The sequence below is a fragment of the Xyrauchen texanus genome, chromosome 24 (assembly GCF_025860055.1).
Source record: "Xyrauchen texanus isolate HMW12.3.18 chromosome 24, RBS_HiC_50CHRs, whole genome shotgun sequence".
In the NCBI taxonomy this organism is placed as follows: domain Eukaryota; kingdom Metazoa; phylum Chordata; class Actinopteri; order Cypriniformes; family Catostomidae; genus Xyrauchen; species Xyrauchen texanus.
The window spans coordinates 10,387,761-10,412,693 of NC_068299.1; the positions used below are offsets into that span (position 1 = coordinate 10,387,761).

The following is a 24,933-nucleotide window of genomic DNA, read 5'->3' on the forward strand; positions in this document are numbered from 1 at the left end:
TCACATTATCTCACAGACACACACTCTTGGGCATGACCTGTTTTTCTAGAGTGGAGAGAAAGTGGTTAGAGCTGGTAGGCCTTATTTTGTTGACTTGTGTTGATTCTTGTTTTTCACACAAACGCACATACACTGTGATGCTCCAGATGTCCCATGGCATAGTTTTGAAATCAGAGGCCGGTATTGCCCCAACTTGTGTGTTCTCTTAAATTATGTTCATTCTGATTAGTCAGGACTGCAATGATGGTGTTCATCGTGGTGTCAGTGTGAAACAGGGTGATGATCAATGAGGACTTTTTAGTCACTGCTGAAATCTCATCTCTTTACACCATTTTTTGAGTATGTCAAATGAAATGTAGGACACAGTTTTGGAGTGTTTGTATTTTAGATTACTGGTGTTTGTGTATGTGGAAATTGTGAAATCGTATGTTTTAAATTTTATTTCTGTGAAGCACGTTGGTCAACTGTTGTTTTAAATGCTACATAAATTAAGATAAGTTGTGATTAAAGTGCAAATGTTGTTTTTTAATTATATAAATATAATTTTACATGTGTTGTGTGGTTCACAGTGGATTAGTGCTCTGCTTTGTCATGTCATACAATGTACTATAAATGAATGTGTGAAGCCGATGTTAAGAAACTTAAACATTTTTATGAGATGACAAAGGAGAGCACTAATCCACTGTAAAGCGCATATTACATCAAGATTATATATTTATATAATTAAACAAACAAATTTCTTGAACAACTTTTCAACTCAACTATATTTATGTTGCATTTAAAACAACAGAGTTGACCAAAGTGCTTCACAGTAATATAATTTAAAACATAACATTTCACACTAGCACTTTTGGTGCTTGCTCGCATTCAAATGATGTCAGAGTTCGGTTCGTTTTGGTGGTGTGAAAGCTGTTTTCCGAACTTGGGTGTGCACCCGCGAACCGCACCAGTTCCACTTGAAATGGTGGTCTGGGGTGTGGTTCATGTTAACTCCGGTGCGGTTTGCTGCTAATATGAATGCAATTATACCAAATTGCAGAAGTGAACCGCTATTGATGACATATAATTCACATCTTTGCAGACTTCTGATTGCAATTATTATGGTTTAATGAATTTCTCACAGCTTGTGTCCAAATAAATCCCCTTCAGAGAGCAGCTCATATTCTTCACATCTCTTGCAACTCATCACATCATTGCACATTCAGTGCATCCGTGGCAGACAAACATAAGTGTCATTTTGTGCATGTAAAGTTTTGGTGGTAAATCCAAAGAGATAAATACTTTAATTACACAGCGAAGCTGATGTCTTCTTGAGTTGTTGCCTAGTTACAGTGGTAAACAGCTGCCGCTTGTACTCACGTTGATGACGTATTCGGACCCAAAAAATATGATGTGAACAGAGGCCGGCAGGGGGAGGAAACAAACTCTGGTTTGGTCCAAGCAATCGAACCAAGTGTGAAAACACCTTAAGATTGCAGCCTTTAGTTGTTAAATAAATCACACTAGGACATGTCACTATTTTAATGTGATGAATTGCCCATTTCCGTGTAAAACAAGTAACAGATCACGCATTCAAAATAAGCCTGTGAGCATTTTAAAACTGTCGTGTGTCAGTCATACTGCATGCTGGTACCGGATAGAGTCAGTGCTAGGTACTACCGGTACTGTAGAAACACTGGTATCATTACTTTGTTTTCATTTTAGTAATGACTTGGCAATGAAGTACCGGTAGTTTTGACAACACATATGTTTCGGTCTTTCATTTCTCCAGCCATTTGTATTTGACTACTTAATATATTCACACACACTCTCTTTCTGTTAGGTGATGATTTCTCTATCATCCAGCAGGAGATTTTTATGGTGAAGGAATGCACCCATCACAACATTGTGGCTTACTTTGGCAGCTACCTCTGGTAACATTTTTTCTATAAATGATTGTTTTACGTGCATACATAAATTTGATTGGAATAAAAAACTTATTTTGAAAGCACTCAAGACTGTTGATAGGCATACCTATATGTTTTAGCTTAAATTACCCTTATTTTTCATTGTATACCTATTTAAAGATCTCTCTCTGTTTCTCTCTAGCCGTGAGAAATTGTGGATTTGTATGGAATACTGCGGTGGAGGGTCATTACAAGACATTTATCATGGTAAATCAGCTGTACTTGTGTTTATGTGTAGAGTATACAACCTACAATTTTCCCTGTTTGCTGATGATTGTTTGGATGTACACATGCAGTTACAGGTCCCCTCTCAGAACTTCAGATTGCCTATGTGTGCAGAGAGACGTTACAGGTAAGATCCTTTAAATGCTTGTGTAGTGCAGGCATTCTGTGTTTTTATTAATTTAAGACTCCAAATACAATCAGAAGATTTGTGTGTATGTTTAGGGTCTGGGTTATCTACACTCCAAAGGGAAGATGCACCGAGACATTAAGGTAATAATGTAGCACCATAATTCAGAAATGTAGATTTACTGACCACTATGTGTTTTCCCTGTTTCAAACACTGTCCTCATTGTGTAATAGGGGGCAAATATTCTGCTCACAGACAATGGAGACGTCAAATTAGGTGAGAGGCTCACGTTGTAATTGCTGTGTGTGTTTTTGCGTGTTACTGAATGTGAATTCATGAAATAGTTTTTCCCCATTTTGCAGCGGACTTTGGAGTAGCCGCAAAAATAACAGCCACCATTGCAAAAAGAAAATCCTTTATTGGGACACCCTACTGGTAAGCCCTGCTCTGAATATTTGTGTTTTTAAGGGATAATTTACCCCAAAATTATTATTCTCTTCTTCATCATTCATCATTCACTCATCCCTCGTTATTCCTAAACCGTATGTCTTTCTTTCAAAGAACATAAAAGGGGATGTTATGCAGAATGTTGCATCTTTTTTACCATACAATTAAAGTAAATGGTAACTGAGGCTTTCGATCCCTAACATTCTGGCTAATATCTCCTTTTCAGCTCTCGGCCCAAATCTTGGAAATTAATGAAAATCCTTTTTTAGACAAAACAGAAAAAGTAAACACATCGCAATAGAACATCTACGCCCCTGTGGCTTCAACAATGTGGAAAATAGCCATGCGGATTTGGGTAGAATTCAGGCAGTGAATTTTTGGCAACCAAACATTTAAAGCTTTCGAAGAAACAAAGCAACGAAGAAACAGCAATAAATGCCACATTTAGGACTGAACTGCCCCCTCAGTATTTCTGTTAATCTGAGGTGGGCAACTACAGCCAATTGGGCAAGAATGCATCCCTACTAGTTCCAATGAGAAGCACGGTTTAATAAAATACTTTGTGTTTGGAGAATATGACATTCCCCTAGAAACATAGAAGATGTGTCTCTAAAAACTTATAGGAGGAGGATGTATTTCTGTATTTGATAAATTCTGATTACTGGGCACAGCTGCATGGAAAGCACTTTATCAAATTATTTATATTTATACAAACCCAGTTATTACAGACAACTTGAAAGGTCTTTGGTCAAAATTCACTGGTCAAACAGTGTGGGAACACTGGAGACAATTGTTTGAAAATAGTTTTAGTAAAAGCATTGTATAAAAGTTTAGGATTTACATAGCAATATTTTTCTCAACTTTCAACATAAAATACAGTGAAACCTGTAACCTTTAAAAAAAAAAAAAAAAAGACATTAAAACTACCTTTGTGTGTATATTGTGTTTTTGTATGATTGAGGGTTATTGTTGTATGGTAAATGTGTATTTTAACTCACAATTATTTCATATTTTATTTTTATTTTTTATATATATTTTATAGAATATTTGTATATATTCTATAGGTTTTTATGTATGTGTATTATCTATGTGTGTGTAGGATGGCTCCAGAGGTGGCGGCAGTGGAGAAGAATGGGGGTTATAATCAGCTGTGTGATATCTGGGCTGTTGGAATCACATCGATAGAGCTGGCAGAACTACAGCCTCCGATGTTTGACCTGCATCCCATGAGGTACACTCACACTGCAGTTACTAAGTTGCTAATCAGCAGATGTGTTTTACTTAAAAAAATTCACCAGGCAGTATTGCTGTGAATTTCATAATTTAATTATACACATAAATCGAGTCAAGATAACTCATTGCACAAGTTAGACAACCACCACAACCTCACATAATTACTTAGATTTTTTTTATATGTAAATCTCTTTATTTTTTATTTTTTTGCATATGCAGGGCTTTATTTCTGATGTCTAAAAGCAACTTCCAGCCTCCCAAGTTAAAGGACAAGAATAAATGGTTAAGTATTTCTGATGTTTATGTATGTGTATTTGAGCTATAGAGAAGTAGAGATTATGTAGTTTGAGAAAATGCAGTGTATAAACATCAATCTCTCTCTCTCTCTCTCTGCTCTTCTGCAGGTCTACAAACTTCCATAATTTTATAAAAATCTCTCTCACTAAGAACACAAAGAAGAGACCTACAGCTGAGAAGCTGCTCACGGTAAATACTTCCTTGTTGTAGAACATGGTTGTCTGTTGTCTTTTATCATATTGCTGTATTTTTTATTTACATGTATTGTAATATTTTATTAAATCAATAAGCCACTTGATGGTGTGTGTCAGGCCCTGTCCCAAAAGGCACCCTAAGCCCTTGCGGTCTAACTCCGAGTCCAAACTTTGGTGACGTAAGTGAGCGCAGTCCGATGGGGTGCTAGTCAGAAAGTCCATGAGGTTGCATGATTTATAAAAGTGTGCATTTGGGACAGATTTTGAGACTTCAATCAGATAACAGTATTTTCATACATTTCGTTTATCATATACATGGCATGCAGTTTCACAAATTATCTGAAAAATTCATGGCATTTATAGATTATGTAAAGGAACACACTTTAAACTAACTTTTAGATCTTTATTTTATTAAATAATTCCAAGCAACACACTGACAATAAAGCATTAGACATTTTACTTAAGAACCTCTTAAAACAAAGTGCACCTTTAGCAACAACAAAACCCCATTATTTGAAATATATAGAGAGCAAATAAACATTACCGGTACTCAGACACCTTAATGTTACAGGCAGATGCTTAAAACAGTCAAAGGTAAAATAAAAAAAAGACTATATGTTCCATGCACCGCAATAGATTGCAAAAATCATTTTAAAATACACACAGCCACAGGTATGATATCACTAAATATCACTATTAGACCGAACATAGCTACTTAAAAATAATGTATATTACAAGCTACAGCTATGTGCAGGGAAGTTTGCTCTCCTGTCTTCATATTTTTGAGACTCAATGCAATAATTCTCTTTGAAATAACAATAGTGAATGTTTAGTGTTACATTACTTTTATGAACGTAAAACTTCCACAAGAAAAATTATTGAATAAAAACAGAATAGGAGTAATTCCACATCGCTAAAAAACTGAATTAAAGTTTTGAACCAGTTAGACACATCAGACTAAGATGTGACTATATACACAAGAAAAGCAAGTGATCCGTAAAATCGTAAAAAATATAATTATAAATACATTTTAGTAATACATTTTTTAATCCGCGATTGACATCGCCACACTGTGATTGGTTGAGAGGATCAGCAGTGGGGACTTTTGGGTTATAGTCCACTGTGGAGCTTGCACTGATGCCAAGTACTCCTCGCTGCAGTGGATCCCATGCTTATTGGATTTAGTGACGTAGTGGATGTTTTAATGCGCATGCATATTCACATTTTAATGTTTTGTTTTATTACTGTAGCGTACTTAATGGTCATTAATATAGTATATATTCATATAACACACACACGCACATTTATATAATAGGGCTGCACAATTAATTAAAATTAAATCACGATATGACATTGTGTGATTATTAAACTGCTATGGGCTACTATGCTTTAATTTAATTAATAAATAAATCAAGCTGTTCGCTTCAAGGTCTATGCACGCTGCTTTTCCTGTCTGTATTGTGTATAAGAATTATTACAATGTATTCAGAATGGTTCTGTTCTTGTGCTCAGAGTAACAGATGCTCCATTTGGTTCTGTGTGCTGAGCGCGTCATTTTTAAAGTGTTCCAGATTCATTTTAATTTCACTTTTGCATATTTCCCAAGTATGTTTGACCAAATACAAATAATTCACCCCATGGCATTTATGTCCAGTGGAAATATTAAAATGAGGAGCACATTATAGTGAGTAGTATGAGTATATTGCTTAATTCATATATTTGTTTTCTGTGGGTGAAGAGGAAAAACAAGGAAAAGTAATTTATGAAATCTATGGATATGATCCTTTTTAAAAGCTAAGCTAAAAAAATGTCTCTGTGTATTACTTTAAGTAAATATACTCACTGTAATGCATAAAAACCAAAACATCCACTATGCCACCAAAATCCACTACGCAGATGATTAGATCCATTACGTCATCGCGCTACTGTCTGCAGCGAGGCTCAGCCAAATTGTGCATTGATGGCGCAAAGGGGGTGCTCTTGAGCACCCCTCGGAGCCCTAAAATGTCAAATGGGACACCCTACGGTCCCGTGGACTTGGTGGGAATGCGCAAATTAAGCACACGAGACCGCAAGTAAACATGAAGTGTGCCATTTGGGACAGGGTCTTACAGTGATTTTACCACATTTAAAAGGATAGTTCACCCAAAAATGAAAGTTCTCTCATCATTTACTCACCCTCATGCCATTCAAGATGTGAATGATTTTCAGTCTTCTGCTGAACACAAACAAAGAATTTTAGAAAAATATCTCTGCACTGTTGGTCCGTACAATGCAAGTGAATGGTGACCAGAACTCTGAAGGGCTGAAAAGCACAAAGGCAGCATAAAAGTAATCCAAATGACTCCAGTGGTGAAATCCATATCTTCAGAAGCGATATGATAGGTGTGGGTTAAAAACAGATCAATATTTTTGTTTATTTTTGTTACTATAAATCTCCACTTTCACTTCCACATACTACTATTGTTTTTTGATGATTTGTATTCTTCATGTATATTTCCATCTATTGGTTGGGGCTGGTCAAATGTGGAGATTTATAGTAAAAAAGGAGTTCAGTATTGATCTGTTTTAACCCACACCTATCATATCACTTCTGAAGATATGGATTTCACCACTGGAGTCTTATGGATTACTTTTATGCTGCCTTTGTGCTTTTCAGCCCTTCAGAGTTCTGGTCACCATTCACTTGCATTGTATTGGCCTACAGAGCTAAAATATTCTGCTAAAAAACTACACAAAAGTTTGTGTTCAGCAGAAGAAAGTCATTAACATCTTGGATGGCATGAGGGTGAGTAAAAGATGAGAACATTTTTGTTTTTGGTGGAACTATCCTTTTAATGGGTTTTATTATAATCTGTTGAACTTGATGACATTCCTCTGTAATTCAGAATGGTACAGAGGCTACATTACAAGCCACCTCTAACACTACATCATCTGTGTGTATGTTTGTTTGTGAATGCGTGTAGCACTTATTTGTGACTCAGACAGGTTTGACTCGACGGGTAGCTCAAGAGCTGCTTGATAAAATGAATAATCCAGATAATCATCAGTCCCAATACAGCCAGGGAGATGAAGATGACCTGGAGGTAACATACATCAGCTGTGTGTGTGTGTGTGTGTGTGTGTGTGTGTGTGTGTGTGTGTGTGTGGGTTTGTGTGTATGTCTGTCAATGTGTTTGTTAGAAATTGTGAAAATTATGTTACTTCATTGGTAGGATTAGCCTAGTACTTGATCTACACTCACCTAAAGGATTATTAGGAACACCTGTTCAATTTCACATTAATGCAATTTTATAATCAACCAATCACATGGCAGTTGCTTCAATGCATTTAGGGGTGTGGTCCTGGTCAAGACAATCTCCTGAACTTCAAACTGAATGTCAGAATGGGAAAGAAAGGTGATTTAAGTAATTTTGAGCGTGGCATGGTTGTTGGTGCCAGACGGGCCGGTCTGAGTATTTCACAATCTGCTCAGTTACTGGGATTTTCACACACAACCATTTCTAGGGTTTACAAAGAATGGTGTGAAAAGGGAAAAACATCCAGTATGCGGCAGTCCTGTGGGCGAAAATGCCTTGTTGATGCTAGAGGTCAGAGGAGAATGGGCCGACTGATTCAAGCTGATAGAAGAGCAACTTTGCCTGAAATAACCACTCGTTACAACCGAGGTATGCAGCAAAGCATTTGTGAAGCCACAACACGCACAACCTTGAGGCGGATGGGCTACAACAGCAGAAGACCCCACGATGCCACGTAGAATTAAGGCAGTTCTGAAGGCGAAAGGGGGTCAAACACAGTATTAGTATGGTGTTCCTAATAATCCTTTAGGTGAGTTTATATGTACTGTAAATCTTAGTCTATAATTAGCAAATAGAACAACAAAAGAGTTATGTCTCCATTTCAGTGTGTGTTTCTATAATATGTAGTTTCACAGTATTCTTTCTCTCTTAAAGCCGCTTGCAGAGCGTCACACCATCCGCTCGTCTCGCAGCAAGAGCTCTCGTGCTGAAAGAACCCAGTCACAGATCAACTGTATGTGATCACCTGTCAATCACACACCTACATAAGATGATGAGTGTTGTCCTGACCGCTTGGTGTCTCTGGTTACAGATCTGTTGTTTTGGTGTTTGTCAGATGAGAATGTGTGATATTTCATGGGTTTCTGTAAATTTTTAATGTGTGCTTACACAGTCAGTAAAAAGATTGCCCACGCCTACTTTTTTTAAATTACATTTTTATTGATTCAAAAATACACAACAGAGAAAAACACAACACATACACATTGATTTAACATTTACCCCCCACTAATATCCCTCCCCAGTAACTAACCCCACCCTGACCCCCAACAAACACCCCTGTTGTCACATATAATAATACAAATACACAAAAAATATATACATAAATAATTAAACTAAACTTATCTCACCCCCTCCCAGAGAGTCTCCCAAAAAACGCTTTTATTACTGTTTTTACATTTTAGAATAATTTAAGTTATCAAATAATAATTTAAGTTATTATTTTTGTGTGTGTGTGTGTGCACACAAATGCTTGTTTCGTGGTAGTGACTGGGTGTGGATATGCAAAGTGACTGGGGGCAAATACAGTGATGTGAAAAAGTATTTACCCCATCCTGATTTCTTCTGTATTTGTGTATATCTCAAACTAAATTGTTAAAAAAAAAAAAGGTAATCTGAGTAAACATAAAATAATTTTTTTAAACGATCATGTTATTAAGCAATTAAGTTATCCACTACTAACTGGTCCTTTGTGAAAAAGAACCTTAGTTACTAAATCCCCAAATCTATGAAACCGCATTCATAATGGGGGGTTCAGATGTACTAGGTACACGTCGCACTGTTCCATCAAATCAGCACCTAAATAAAACTTTTTCAGCAGCATGAATTTGGCCAAAATGTCTCACCCAGTAGCACATTATGTCAACATCAAAAGAAATTCCAGAAATGATGAGGAAAAAGGTGATTGAAATACATCAGTCTGGTACTCCAAAGAACTACATTGAAAGCCATTATCTACTAATGGAGAAAACTTGGCACAGTAGTGAACCTTCCCAGAAGTGGCTGACGTTCCAAAATTCCTCCAAGAGCACAGCGAAGACTCATCCAGGATGTCACAAAAAAGCCAAGGACAGCATCCAAGGAACTGCAAGCCTCTCTCGCATCAATAAAAGTAATTGTTCACGACTCCACTATCAGAAAGACACTGGCCAAAAATGCCATCCATATAAGAGTGGTCGAGGTGAAACCACTGCTAACCCAGAACACATTTAAAGTTTGTCTGAATTTTGTCAAAACACTTAATGATCCTCAAACCTTTTGGGTCCCGTTACATCTGGTGTAAATCAAATACAGAATTTCACAAAAAGAACACCATACCTACGGTCAAGCATGGTGGTGGTAGTGTGATGGTGTGGGGATGCTTTGCTGCTTCAGGGCCAGGGTGACTTGCAATAATTAAGGGAAACATGAATTCTCCACCAGAAAATGTAAAGGAGAACTTCCGGTCATCAGTCCATGAATGATGCTCAAGTGCAACTTGGTTACGCTGCAAGACAATTATCCAAAGCATAGGAGTAAATCCACCTCTGAATGGCTCAAAAGAAGCAAAATTAAAGTCTTTGAGTGGCCTAGTCCTGACTAGAACCTTAAACGGGCAGTTCATGTTTGAAAGTGGCTGAACTAAAGCAGTTCTGCAAAGAAGAGTGGGCCAAAATTCCACCACAGCATTGTGAAAGACCGATCTCCAGTTATCGGAAGCATTTGGTTGCAATTGTTGAACAACCAGCTATTAAGTTTAAGGGGGCAATTCGTTTTTCACATGGGTGATATTAGTGTTGAATAACTTTTTTGCTTCAGTAAAATATATATAAATATTTAAAAACTTTATTTTGTGTTTATTCAGGTTGCCATTGTTTTATGTATGAAAAATACACACAAATTAGGAAGGGGGAAAATACTTTTTCACAGCACTGTTATCTGCATTTTTGCATTTGTCAGTGAGAACACTTTTACTCTGCTACACACCCCAAACCGCAATTATGATGCCTAATTTGGCATTAACATGTTCTTAGAGAGAGTGCGTTTCCTGTACTTTTTAGCTTAGATAGAAATGTGCCTGAGCCCCCCTGTGGTGGAAGAATGGTACTACATGTTAGGAATTCAAACTATACATTATGTAGCTGCTCTTGTGCAAACTATTCATTAATTTCAAAAGCCCATCACATGAGCAGAATGCCAAAGATGAATGCTGGGTGAATCAAAAACATTATTGAAATGATTTGTCTTAGCAGTGGCATGCAAGGTTAATTTGTTTATTGCTGCAATAAGATACATTTTTCTCTCATCTCTATGTTCCAGTTGATAAGATTCAGTTTGAGCCCCCAATGAGAAAAGAGACGGAAGCAAGTACTGAGATGGTGAGGGAAACGTCACAGCTGTCTGAATTTAAACACCCATTAACAGAATCTGCCTAAATATAAATAGCACTGCATTACAAACAAACAGGATGAGTCGAAAATATTTTCTTTGATAATAGACAGCGTGATATATGCAGTCTATAAAGCTAGTTTTATTTAATCCAGAGTATTCAGTAAACATCTTTGTGTCAGTAGGTACCTGAACCAGTCCATGTTTGATAAGCCAAGCATACATTTTCCATGCATAACAGAAATCTGCATGTGTAAATTAAATTTTATGAACAGATCAGTTGTGTATTGAAACCTGACACATGTTTTCACAAACTAAAGCCTATGTAAAACAAGCTGTGGTTCAACCACTTTAAAATGTTTCAACCAGTTATGAAAATGAATGTTTCATGTAACAGCAAATAGTCATTTGTAGTACAGTGTAGGGTTAAGTGCCTTTCTCAGGGCCACAATTGCAAAATTTCATGGTTCGCTTTTAGCGGGGATCAAACCAGCAACCTTCCATTTACCAGCCCTGAGCTTTAGCCACTACAACACATCTTTATAATGTGGACAGCACCAAAGATTGTGGTTCTGAGAGCATTATATGGTGCTTTAAAGGTGTTTGAAAAGCACCATATAACATATCAGCCACAACATTAAAACCATCTGCCTAATATTGTGTAGGTCCCCCTCATTCCGCCAAAACAGTGCCAACCCGCTTCTCAGAATAGCATTCTTCTGACCACAATTGTACAGAGTGTTTATCTGAGTTATTGTAGACTTTGTCAGTTTGAACCAGTCTGGCCATTCTCTGCTGACCTCTCTCATCAACTAGGCATTTCTGTCCACAGAACTGTTGCTCACTGGATGTTTTTTTTTTTGGCATCATTCGGAGTAAATTCTAGAGACTGTTGTGCATGAAAATCCCAGGAGATCAGCAGTTACTGAAATACTCAAACCAGCCCATCTGGCACGTTCCAATTCACTGAGATCATATTTTTACTGCATTCTGATGGTTGATGTGAACATTACCTGAAGTTCCTGACCTGTATCTGCATGATTTTATGCACTGCTGCCATACTATTTGCTGACTTTACAATCGCATGAATGATTGTTGGTGCTAGATGGGCTGGTTTGAGTATTTCTGTAACTGCTGATCTCCTGGTATTTTCACACACAACTAGAATTTACAACGAATGGTGCCAAATACATCCAGTGAGGGGCAGTTCTGCGGACAGAAACATCTTGTTGATGAGAGAGGTCAACGGAGAATGGCCAGACTGGTTCGAACTGACAAAGTCTATGGTAACTCAGATAACCACTCTGTATAACTGTGGTCAGAAGAATAGCATCTGAGATCCAGTTTGCCGTTGTTTTGGTGGCACGAGGGGGATCTACACAATAGTAGGCATGTGGTTTTAATGTTGTGGCTGATCAGTGTATACTTGCTGTCTTTATGTGCAGGACGTGACTAAAGACAACAATTTCTCATCCCCCTGGAGCCCATCTGCTGATGGCCCCATTACCTCCAGGTAGCTTTAAAAGTCATCATTATGACTAACACTTTAGGAATCGCTTCCCTGTACTTTCTGCATGATCTCTCTGATGTGCCCTTGTGTCTTTACACACTTCCTGTTCCTCCTGTCTGGTCCTGTCATTCCCTCTACTTTGACTGTTGTTTTGTTTTCTTTCTTTACTCCTTTTTTCCTTTCCTGTTTCTCTTTGTGCTCTCCTCTGTTTGAAGGAGTCTTCTCAAGAGCGTTGAGGAAGAGTTGTTTATACGGTAAAGAATTAGGACTTGTTCAGACTGCCACTAAAAATCAGATTTTTTGCATATATAGATTGTATCCAGATGGGTTTTTGATAGTTTGGACAGCAAAAAACCACAGTAAATCAGATCGGGAAGTGGTTTCAAATATGAATGAAATCTGATTTTTTTTCAGATGCGTCTCAGTCCGGATGCTCTGGCTGCTCAAATCGGATTTTAAAAGGTCTTTTACGTCACTCATAATGTGACACACAACGATGATGTAAAAAAATCGGTGAAGGAAATGCCGGAAGTATTCATAACGGCAATGTACCCTTGCGCATTCTAAAATTGGCATGCCACCTGTCATTGTCAAATGTCCCAAGGACTACATGCTCCCACCATTCAGTACTTTGCATAAAACACAGCACCCCTTGCTGCATGGCGAAGCCAGTCATGACTGCAGCATGGAACATCACAATATTTACCAGTCTCCTCCATCGCTGTGTTTTTCTTCTGCGACAGAGGAGTTCTGCACCAGGACTGGACAGGGCGCTTATTTGATGAGCAAGATTATGCACCTCCATTTTTCCGGCATCGGTTTTGAAAGTATTGTCACTTGGGTACGCCTACGTCTTAACTAAAGCAACCCATGCAGATTGGTTCATTATGTCTGAACGTGCAAATCTGATTTGATCACTTGCGATTATTAGTGGGGACAGTTTGCCTGAAAAGATCTGATTTAAGAAAAAATCTGATTTGCCTGCAGTCTGAACATAGCCTTAGTGTGTTTGATTAAAGCCATTGCTTTATAAAGCTTTTATTTAACTGATCCATGTCCTAACCAAGCACGGCATTAAACATCATGTCCATGGACAAGTAATTTTTTCTCCACGTTGAAAGCTAGAACTATGCTTCACAATCGCAGCCATTCAGAACAGATTTTATTTTTAATACGCTGTAATGTAGAGGGATTGGATTTTGGCTCAATGAGATTTCACTGTAAACGGGACTACCCAGTCTTCATGGCTGGTTAAAACAAAGGGATTAACATGGAAGAAATTAGCTTGTTGCTTTATGCATCGTACCTTGTTGGGACATGGTGTTAGAGGTCAGTTCAATTCATTTTTAATGTATAGCATGTTTTACATGTAAATATTGTTTCAGGGCAGCTTTACAAAGAATAGTGTCTTAGAAACCCCCCAGTGAGTAAGTCAAAGTTTACAGTAGTAAGGAAATCTCCCTAAGATGTCTGAAACTTGGGAGGAACCAAGATGCTGGGGAAGTCCTCCCGCTCAGACTGGAACATATTTAAACACAGCACACAAAACCAGTAGATTAATTTACCCCCTGGAGTAAACCAGGGTTCAGTGTTTTTCTGAACACCAAATCGGTGGTGGAGGAGGACTGTGATCACAGTAAATCAAAAACTCATGTCTATATCTTTCTGTCTGTTGCTGAAGGGGGCACATGTCTCCATTAGAAGATGCCTTTGAGGATGTTGATCTGTAAGTGGCACTGTCACTCAGTAGTAATAATCTCCCATTGAAACAAACCAGCTAATTTCTCCCTTTCTCTCTCAGCTCGACTCTTAAACGGGGAGTGCCACCACCTCTGCCTCCCAAGGTAACTGTGAGTTTATGTACATGCACACCTGTCGACATGTAGATTTATTTTGCCATTTAAAGTGATAAAAATGTATGTTCTCAACAAACAAATTCTTCATGCCATCCCTGATGTGAATGACTTTCTTTCTTCTGCAGAACACAAATAAAGATTTGTAGAAGAATATTTCAGCTCTGCTGGTTCAGACAATGTAAAAGAATGGTGACCAGAAGTTCCTAAAATTATATAAAGAAGGCATAAAAGTAATCCATATCAATACAGATCAATATTTAAGTCCTTTTTTACTATGAATCTCTACCTTTGGCCAGCCCTAACCAGTAGGTGTCTCAATGTGAAAGTGAAAGTCACTTCTACACCAGAAAGTGAAAGTGTAGATGTACAGTTAAAAAGGGACCTAAATATTGATCTGTTTCTCACCAACACCTATCATATTGTTTTAGAAGATCTGGATTTAATCACTGGTGTCTTATGGATTACTTTTATACTGTCTTTTGGGACTTCAAAGTTCTAGTCACCATTCACTTGCATTTTATGGAACAACAGAGCTAAAATATTCTTTTAAAAATCTTCGTTTGTGTTTTGCAGAAGAAAGAAAGTCATACACATCTGTGATGGCATGAGGGTGAGTGAATGTGAATTTTGGGGTGAATTATTCCTTTAATTGAAATAGACTTTCTCGTCAGCCCACTCAGGTTCAAGCCAGCAGTATTTCCGATGAGTTTGGCGGCTGTCAAACGGTGCAGAAGTTCCCAGGTTCTGATAACGGGCCGGTACCGGTGGCTCGTGGACAGAGCACACCTGAGAGAGGAAGCAACACAGACCACAACCAGTCTGACTACTTGTCTGTGAGCATCAGCAGCCCAGGCCTGCTCTCACACACTGCTGACCACGGTAACAGACACACACACACACTGTGGCAGGGCGGAGGACGGGACCGGGTGTGTAGTATCACGACCCGGCCCCACCCTCCGCCCTGCCACACACACACACACACACCAGTTCATTAGTGTTTCACTAGTTCAAACTAGTTCATTAGTTAGTTAATAGTTTATATACTGCAACTATTCTCAAACAACCAAAAACACTTTCCTCTATCTCTATATTGAGGTGTATTTTTCAGTTGATAGATAGTGTACAATCAGCCAGTCACTATTGCAAATAAATCTGACAGGGTGGTCCGAATCCAATGTAAAGCTGACAGTATCTTGCTTTTTAAATACCTGATTACATATTTTTACTTATTAGATAAATAAATAAATGGGAATATGAAATATTAATTTGAGTTCTAATGTTCTGATTTATTATGTGAGGAAGACACTGTGAAGAGATGTGAGAGACATGAAACTAACATTTAGTTTGGAGCGGCCTTTATACAAAATATTTAACTTTAGAATGCTGCCATTGATAATTTACAATCAAATATTCTAAAAAGCCATGTAATGAATATTTGAACATTTCAAATAATGTAACAAAAATAATCTTTGTCTCTATCCTTCTTTAGAGGAGGATTCAGATGGAAGTGTAAATGGAGATGTTTCAAAGTCGCCTCCCAGTCGTCCCCAAAGGAAAGAGAGAAAAGACTTCCCTGTAAGTGTGTCTGTTTTTGTGCGTCATCTTGAGTGGTTGAATGTGATTGTAGGTAGGGAATGTTGTTCCTCTACTTAAATTAGTTTTCTGTGCTGAAAAGTCCCATGCTCTTTTTATAGAAACCTGCTATTAATGGCCTCCCACCCACGCCCAAAGTTCTTGTGAGTGACATCACACATATATCACACTGAATATGCTGAATACGTGAATATCTCCCCATTTTTCTCCATGGCTCATTGAACATCTGTTTGCTGAGTCCATTATTTGAATTAAAGCTCACATATTCTATTTGTCTGTCTGTTTGTTTCGGTGTGTAGATGGGAGCTTGTTTCTCAAAAGTTTTTGATGGTTGTCCTCTTAAAATGAACTGTGCCACTTCATGGATTCACCCAGAATCTAAAGGTAAAGTCTCTGTGGGGGATCTGTGTCATTGTGATGCAGGGTTCCCTCAGTCACAGAAAACCTGGAAATATCAGGGGAGTTTAAAATTGAGAAGACTTGGAAATCAATGAAATCTTAAATTCATGGAAATTTCTGTTGTGAATTATACATTTTTTGCTGCTCTAAAATATTTTAAAGGGGTCATGACATGATGAATCAAATTTTCCTTGATCTTTTAATATACATAATTAGAGGTCATTGTACTATTAAACACATACTGTAAGTTTCAGAACTCATTACTTCCTCTTCACTGCAAAAAAAGCTTTTGTTGAAAGCAAGTAGCCAAAATGACTCATTCTCTACTTCCTCCACGTTGTGATGTCACACTGTGGTAGACATTTGCATCTGACCACTTCCACAACATCATAACATTGACTTCTTTCCTTATCACTTTCGTAGCTCGCCCAGCAGTGGTGAGCAGTGAGATAGCAAGAGCCAGTCAAATCAGTGGTCGTTTACTGCCAAGTCTTAAAGGAGAGGCAGCTCCAAAACTGAGCGTTTCTGACAGAGGGTCAGAATGAGGATAGAAAATGATAATGTTTTACAAATATATGACTTTTTTTTTTTTTTGTGCAAAAATTTGTAATAATATTATGAGTGAACCTAAAGGAACAAAAAAAGAAGGGCTTGTCATGACCCCTTTAAGCTTTTCTTTGGGAGTATATCTCTATAAAATGAAATTTTTTAAATCCTTTTCAAATAATCACAGATAACTTTGAAAAGTAATGGAATTTATAAACCTTATAAATAATCCTTAACAGATAATAAATGTACATTTCAAATAGTTTGAAATGTCATGGACATATCTTAGATATGTTATTTTAGTTTACGTTCTACTGATCTGATTAATTACTAATTACTACTTAATTAAAGGGGAGGATCTCATCTTTATGACACTTAGATTGAGCTTCTAGTCCACTCAGAGGACGAGATATTCTATAATACATTGGGGTGGTGCATGAATTGAAAATTAGACTGAATGTCTATGGACGGCACATCTGTGAGGGCTAAAATGTGCAACCTACATTTCAGATCTGCATGTGATGGATGGAGATAGAGGAACAAATCTTTTTTTTTCTAGTACTTGTTGCCATCTTGTGGAATAAAATAAGACTTTTATATTTGGATGGAGATAGAGGAACAAATCTTTTTTTTCTAGTACTTGTTGCCATCTTGTGGAATAAAATAAGACTTTTATATTTGTATTTGTTATTATTATTTCTATTGAACATAAGATTGTAAACGCACAGTATTATTTATGGAGTGGGGGGGAGGGGGTGGTCTCTGAAAAATGTCCACAGTATGTGTGAATGATAAGCTTTTATATAGTTGAGTGTGAAAAATTGCAGGCGGCAGCCCAAAAATGCCCCAGAGTTGAAGAGGTTAATGCTAAAATGAATAAAAATAACTGTATCGAGACTTAAACATAAAATACATTTTACATAATCTCTATTGACATAGCTCTTACAATTTTTCGTTTATTTTTGGGCTTTTGCCAGGTTAAAATTATAGTAAAAAAAAAAATAGAAGTTAAAAACATTTGATAGGAAAATATTTGTAAAAAGAGGGGGAATGGGATTTGGACACATCACAAGCCAAACTCGAACTTGGCTGGTATAAGTACCACTTCTCAATGTGTCTGGAACAGTGCCCCATAGCTCCGACTGTCAGTTTATGCTAATTTGATCAATAAAAATCAAGGTTCAAGATTCAAAGACAGCTTTTTGTGTTTGGTTTATTTTTTAGACCAGTATCTGATATTTGGCACTGAAGACGGCATCTATACTCTGAACCTAAATGAGCTTCATGAAGCCACCATGGAGCAGGTACATCCTAAACTGAGACCTTTGACCTTTATCCTCTAACACTGACAGGACCAAATTCCCAACCTAGGTTTATGAACTCATAATCTGCTGTGTTGTGTTTCAGTTGTTTCCACGACGATGCACATGGCTCTACATAATCAATAATAATCTGATGTCATTATCTGGTGAGTGAGAGCAATTCACACTGTAATTGTTTTTATAAATCTGAATATGTACTCTTCTGTCTTTGTTACTGGAAATCTCTGCAGTACCTACACGATCCCTTGTCTGTCTGTCTCTCTTACTATCTCTTACTCTGTTCACTGCTGATTTACTGCTTGCTGACTCTTCTAATGCCCAAATCACCATAATCAGAAGGTAAAATCTCAAACTTTGTCCCTTAAGGCACAAAGCTAATATCACATCATCTCTTTGGCTCTGTCTTTCAATGATTTTACTCTTATTTTGGCTGTATTTGCATTACTGCACTGCTCAGCTTTTCTTTGTGCAGAATATAATGACTGTTTATTGCTGTGGGGCATTATTTTCCATTTTCATAAGCACAAATTATACAAGTTGTGTCATATGCATAAACTTCTGTGTGTAGTACCTGTCTAATGCCATTGTAGAAGTGTGATGTGTGTTATCTCTCATTTAAAGGGAAGACGTTTCAGTTGTATACCCATAATCTTATCGGGTTGTTTGAACAGCTCAGGAAACCAGGACACGCCACTCCACTCCAGTTCCACACCCATAGATTCCCTGACAAGATTCTGCCCAGGTACACACACATATTAACACAGTCTCTTTGCAGAACACACTTTGTATGATAATTGATTTTAATGCCATTTTTTGTTTTTATCAGGCCATCAGGTTTCCTTAAGAGCGTGTCATTTGACTAGATTTGTGATCTTGTCTCACAAGCGAGTATGAGAGTGTTAAGACAAATGAAAAAAGCAGCTGCTGGTTTAAACTTTAGAATGCAAAAACACTGTAAGAGTTGGTATAAATTTAATTTCTGTGTATCTCTTCAAACTATCCGATGCAGTAAATGTATTGAAAACTCTGATTTAATATTCCATTTGCATCATCACTCAAAAATAGTGCTGTCAAAAGTACCAGTACTTACTGGTATTGACAATCCCAAGTCAATACTTAAATAAAAAGCTGTAACAATAGCACTGTTTTAGCAGTACTGGTAGTACCGATCAATTCGGTTCCAGCATGGATCAATGCCATTTATTATGTAGGCCTATACATAAAATATGTTTATGGAGCATAAATAAAAATAATTTAGTATCATTCTTCCTTGTGTTAATTTTGTGAAAAACAGTGTTGAAAACATGCTTAAAATTTCAAGACCTTTGCTTGTGCATTTCTCTTTTACAGGAGATTTGCTCTCACCACCAAGATCCCAGACACCAAGGGCTGCCACAAGTGTTGCATTGGTAAAGCTTTCAACATTCACTCCAATACACACACAAATACATGCAAGCACTCAAATTTAGTTTGACCCTCTGCTGTCTCTCTCTTTCAGTGCGTAATCCCTATACTGGTCACAAGTATCTCTGTGGTGCTTTGCAGTCTGGGATTGTTTTGCTCCAGTGGTATGAACCCATGCAGAGATTCATGCTTCTTAAGGTTAGACACAAATATATATACAGTTGAAGTCTGACGTTTACATACACCTTATTCGAATACATTTAAACTCAGTTTCTCACAATTCCTGACAATTAATTGTAGAAAACATTCCCTGTCTTAGGTCAGTTAGGATCACTACTTTATTTTAAGTATGTGAAATGTCAGACTAATAGTAGAGAGAACTATTTATTTCAGCTTTTATTTCTTTCATCACATTCCCAGTGGGTTAGAAGTTTACAAACACTTTGTTAGTATTTGGTAGCATTGCTTTTAAATTGTTTAATATGGGTCAAACTTTTTGGGCAGCCTTCCACAAGCTTCTCACAATAAGTTGCTGGAATTTTGGTCCATTCCACCAGACAGAACTGGTGTAACTGTGTCAGGTTTGTTGACCTCCTTGCTCGCAGATGCTTTTTCAGTTCTGCCCACAAATTTTCTATTGGATTGTGGTCAGGGCTTTGTGATAGTCACTGCAATATCTTGAATTTGTTGTCTTTAAGCCATTTTGCCACAATTTTGGAGGTATGCTTGGGGTCATTGTCCATTTGGAAGACCCATTTGCAACCAAGCTTTAAATTCCTGTCTGATAGTTTTTAATGACTTCAACCTAAGTGTATGTAAATGTCTGACTTCAACTGTACATTTGCTTAACTATTTAAACGGGACATATCATAGTCTTCTATTGTTTTTTACCAGGGAATAGAAATGGATCAATGAATGAAATCCAAAAACACTGGCAACCGGTTAATGCATTTATTTTATTCCGATTTTTTTTCATGAAACCAAAGACCAAAGGGTTTATCACAGTACATTACACCACTTCCTGCTACCTGAAAAAAATTGGCTTTTCTATTTTAAATAGAAAATAACAAGCATGTGCTTTGATTCTGAAGGAAACCACTGCGTCACACATATCTTTGTCTAATTAAACATTGTTGATGTAGACTTCTGTGACAGAAGACCTTTTTGACACCTTTAGAACTTATAATCACTGCACGGTTACACCCAAAGGAATTGTTTACCCAAAAATGAACATTCTCTCATCATTTACTCACCCTTATGCCATCCCAGATATGTATGAATTTCGTTCTTCTGTTGAACACAAAGATAGAAGAATATCTCCACTCTGTAGGTCCTCACAGTGCAAGTAAATGGGTACCATAATTTTGAAGCTTCAAAAACATAAGGCAGCATAAAAGTAATTCATTAGACTCCAGTGGTTAAATCTCTATCTTCTGAAGTGATATGATAAGTGTGGGTGAGAAACAGATCAAAATTTAAGTCCTTTTGTACTATCAATCTCCACTTTCACATTGTTCTTTTCTTATCTCTCCCTGAATTTAAATATTGATCTAATTCTCACCCACACCTATCATATCGCTCCTAAAGATATAGATTGAACAACTGGAGTCGTATAGATTACTTTTATGCTGCCTTTAAGTGCATTTTGGAGCTTGAAAATTTTGGAATTCATTCACTTGCATTGTATTCAAAGCTTAAAATATTCTTCTGAAAATCTTAATTTGTGTTCTTCAGAAAATAGAAAGTCATACACATCTAGGATGGCATGAGGGTGAGTAAATTATGAGACAATTTACGTTTTTGGTGAATTATTTCCTTAATCCATATGTTACTTTTACTGTTTTTTTGCAGAGGACGCACCTTCTCTAACAAGCTTTTTCCCTGTTTCCATCAGCCTTTACATAAAGCTTATTGTAATTACTATAGACTACGCCTAGCTCCCTAACTTACTCCTACCCATACAAGAAAACGTTTAGCCTTTTTATAATTAATAAACCTTGTTTATTAAAGAAGGTGATTCAATCTCCTAAGGGAGGTTTCGATAAGACTCTGCTCACTAAGCTTGTACGTATAGCAAAGTACAGTACATTGCTTTTAAATGTCTCTCTTTCTCTCATAGCACTTCGATTTCCCATTGCCTAGTCCACTGCATGTGTTTGAGATGCTGGTGGTCCCCGAGCAAGAGTTTCCTCTGGTCTGTGTGGAAGTCAATCAGGGCACAGAGCCGGGACAGGTCATTCGCTTCCAGACCATCAACCTCAATTCCTGCTCATCCTGGTTCACTGAGATTGGCTCATGTGCGGACTTGTACATACTCTTCACTTTCATCTGTGCTGTCTCATATGAGGCTTTTCAGGACTTTCAATATTACCTGTTGAAGAAATTGTGTAATTGTGCGTGTCTTTGGGTGGCTGTGTGTAGGTGGGAACCAGGTTGATGCGATCCATGTGACGCAGTTGGAGAGAGACACCGTACTTGTGTGCCTAGACAGTGAGTGACATCATCTTTCTGAGACAAACATGCATGATAAACATTTGCAAAAGCTTTTGAAGATTGGTGGTTTAGTCCTGTCTCTGATCTTAAGTGTGTTAATGTGTGTTTTCAGAGACTGTGAAAATAGTGAACTTGCTGGGAAAGCTGAAGTCTAATAAGAAATTGGCATCTGAGCTGAGCTTTGACTTCTGTGTCGACTCAGTAGGTAAGAGATTCACTTCTGCTCTCATCCAGCTGTGCTGCTGCTCTCTGTCATCGTTTTTATCCTTCTTTATATTGTGTGTTAGGGTCTGTATAGTCTTACATGTCTGTGTTGTATCAGTGTGTCTACAGGACAGTGTTCTAGCCTTCTGGAAACATGGGATGCAGGGGAAGAGTTTCAAATCAAATGAGGTAAACACACACAATAACACAAACTCTGCTACTTTCAGCAAAACATAGTCTCAAAACAAAACACAAATGAGGTAATAATAATAAATAATGTTATATTAGTTAAATGAAATGTAAAGTTTAACTTCAAACTTCCAATAGGATTGAATACATTGGAGCACAAATGATACATCTCCTTTGAGAAATTGTAGTTCAGTTTAACATTAATAAAGAAATTAATGTTAATGTGAGTGATTTCATTTCTCTTTGATATGTCTCTATGCTTACACTGGGATTTAAAATGATGCATGTAAAATCAGAGTTTGATTCAAGCATTGATAATCGTTCATCTTGTTTATACCTTCTCCTGATTGGTCAACTTCAGGTAGATTGCCAAAATATCTCGTTCAACCACACACACCTCACAAATTCAGTCCGACAGTGGCTGAATGTTTTAGACATTTTGAAAAATTATCGGGAGGTTGTACGCTGCTTGTAAGCCGCTCGGATCTGCTCGTAATTCCTCTCACACGATGCAAGCCGTGACCACATGGGACATTTTTGCATAGAAATCTCTCCCGACTGTAAAAAAATAGGTCGGGAGCTTGCAGGACAGCCAAAAATCACTCTGTGTGCAACCTCCCTTAACAAGAGAGAAGTTTCTTATAGCACATCCGTGCTATTTATGATTCAATTTTTTATTTTTTTACTTTTTAACTGACTGTTAAGAATAGAGATGATATTAAAAGACTCATTATTCAATGAATTTAGAAATTTTTAGGTTACAAACTGGTAATTACAAGGGTATTATGCTATAAATTTGGTTTAAGACAGTTCTAGTGTCCCCATCGCTTAAAAAAAAAAAAACATTCTAAACTATGTTTTATTGAAAATGTAAAAGTGCAGAAAGTTTTTTGTTAGGGTTAGGGGATATAATATATAGTTTGTACAGTATAAAAATCATTATGTCTATGGAGACATGTCTAATGATAGCTGTACCAACGTGTGTGTGTGTGTTTCATGTTTCTTGGCTGTTCAGTCTTGTGTGACACTAAAAGGCCAGAGGTCTCCTAGGGTTGTGTCTTTATGAGATATAATAGTGCGTGTCGTGTGACGGACAGAGAGCGTGTGTTTAGATGACAGGGTGTGATGGATGATGTAATATTAATGTACAATTAGAATGCTCCTGCTGGCCAGAGAGTATTGGATTAAATTATTCAGCTCAGCTATTACTAAGCGCTCAGCACCTACAGCCCTCAAATGAGTGTGTGTGTCTGTGTGCAGGTTGAGGTATGAAGCATGGCAGGTGTTGCACCTGCATTGTCACCTGTTGTAGTCTCCTTGCAGAGTGTGTGTGATGTCTCCAGCCATCGTTAAAAGTTTGTTAGGGTGGGTGTGTTGTTGCAGAACCATACTTTTGACTATCGGCATACTAGTCTGGTCCACAGTGTTATTATAGTTTTGGATTTTGTATTTATTTTTAATTTCTATTTTATATTCAATTTGTCTTACCAAATTGGTTTTGGTTTTCATTAGTTTTCTCAGTTATTCTGTTAGTTTTAGTTTAGATTTTGTTGAGTTTAGTTAGCTTTTATTGTAGTTTTATTTATTTTATTTTTTTATGGCTGCCAAAGCTGAACATTTACTGGTATAATTTAAAAAGTCTCACATCATTACATTTCTCTTGTATTATCATGTTTAATTTGGATTGTAAATATTGCAAATGTTATAATACAGAGTAAATATGGGTAAAGTAACAAAGGATTTTTAAACTTGATCCCCACTGTATCCGTATGAATTTCCTTAAATCATTATTAATCATTACTAAACTAATCTTTGGGAAGAAAGCAATTAAAGTGATAGTTGTGAAGTGAAAATCTCTCATCATTTACTCACCCTCATGCCATCCCAGATGTGTATGACTTTTTCTTCTGCAGAACAAAAATTTATATATTTAGAAGAATATTTTAGCTCTGTAGGTCCTCACAATGCAAGTGAATGGTGGCCAGAACTCTGAAGCTCCAAAAAGCACATAAAGGTAGAATAAAAGTAATGCATAAGTCCCATGGGTTAAATCCATATCAACAGAAGTGATATGATTGGTGTGATTAAGAAACAGATCAATATTGAAGTAATTTTTACTGTAAATCATGACATCCGCAGTCTCCTTGGTGATCGTGATTTCAAACTGGCAATCTGCCAACTCTACTAGGAAGTGTAATCAAGCTTGAAATCATGATAGTTCCTGTAGACTGCAATTGCAGGATGTACAGTGAAAAAGGAGTCACATTTTGGTCTGTTCTCATCCAAAACCAATTAGATTACTGCAGAAGGAATTTATTAAACCACTAATGAACTACTTTATGCTGCTTTTATGTGTTTTTTGGAGCGTCAAAGGTTTGGACACTGTTGACTTGTGTTGTATGGACTACAGAGCTGAGATATTCTTCTAATATCTTTGTTTGGGTTCACCAGAAGAAAAAACATTTATACACATCTGGGATGGCATGAGATACTTTATACATAAAC

The 24,933-nt window shown here is 37.2% G+C and overlaps 1 protein-coding gene across 6 annotated transcripts in view; it reads left to right on the top strand.

Moving 5' to 3' along the window:
• LOC127618112 (mitogen-activated protein kinase kinase kinase kinase 5-like) overlaps window positions 1–24,933 on the top strand; it is a 42,537-nt gene that overhangs the window by 15,665 nt on the left and 1,939 nt on the right. For 3 of the 6 annotated variants that reach the window (XM_052090378.1, XM_052090377.1, XM_052090376.1), the window contains exons 4-32: window positions 1,823–1,913; window positions 2,089–2,153; window positions 2,243–2,298; window positions 2,394–2,441; window positions 2,532–2,574; window positions 2,661–2,733; window positions 3,845–3,976; window positions 4,198–4,260; window positions 4,383–4,464; window positions 7,436–7,555; window positions 8,423–8,501; window positions 10,844–10,902; window positions 12,358–12,425; window positions 12,638–12,676; window positions 14,104–14,148; window positions 14,224–14,266; window positions 14,950–15,157; window positions 15,768–15,853; window positions 15,973–16,014; window positions 16,171–16,255; window positions 18,041–18,120; window positions 18,224–18,284; window positions 18,757–18,880; window positions 19,489–19,547; window positions 19,637–19,740; window positions 21,662–21,839; window positions 21,964–22,032; window positions 22,148–22,240; window positions 22,358–22,428. In XM_052090378.1, the coding sequence (XP_051946338.1) occupies window positions 1,823–1,913; window positions 2,089–2,153; window positions 2,243–2,298; window positions 2,394–2,441; window positions 2,532–2,574; window positions 2,661–2,733; window positions 3,845–3,976; window positions 4,198–4,260; window positions 4,383–4,464; window positions 7,436–7,555; window positions 8,423–8,501; window positions 10,844–10,902; window positions 12,358–12,425; window positions 12,638–12,676; window positions 14,104–14,148; window positions 14,224–14,266; window positions 14,950–15,157; window positions 15,768–15,853; window positions 15,973–16,014; window positions 16,171–16,255; window positions 18,041–18,120; window positions 18,224–18,284; window positions 18,757–18,880; window positions 19,489–19,547; window positions 19,637–19,740; window positions 21,662–21,839; window positions 21,964–22,032; window positions 22,148–22,240; window positions 22,358–22,428 (2,366 nt within the window). The remainder of the gene's footprint in view (window positions 1–1,822; window positions 1,914–2,088; window positions 2,154–2,242; window positions 2,299–2,393; window positions 2,442–2,531; window positions 2,575–2,660; window positions 2,734–3,844; window positions 3,977–4,197; window positions 4,261–4,382; window positions 4,465–7,435; window positions 7,556–8,422; window positions 8,502–10,843; window positions 10,903–12,357; window positions 12,426–12,637; window positions 12,677–14,103; window positions 14,149–14,223; window positions 14,267–14,949; window positions 15,158–15,767; window positions 15,854–15,972; window positions 16,015–16,170; window positions 16,256–18,040; window positions 18,121–18,223; window positions 18,285–18,756; window positions 18,881–19,488; window positions 19,548–19,636; window positions 19,741–21,661; window positions 21,840–21,963; window positions 22,033–22,147; window positions 22,241–22,357; window positions 22,429–24,933) is intronic. The other 3 variants (XM_052090379.1, XM_052090381.1, XM_052090382.1) reach the window with 3 other exon arrangements.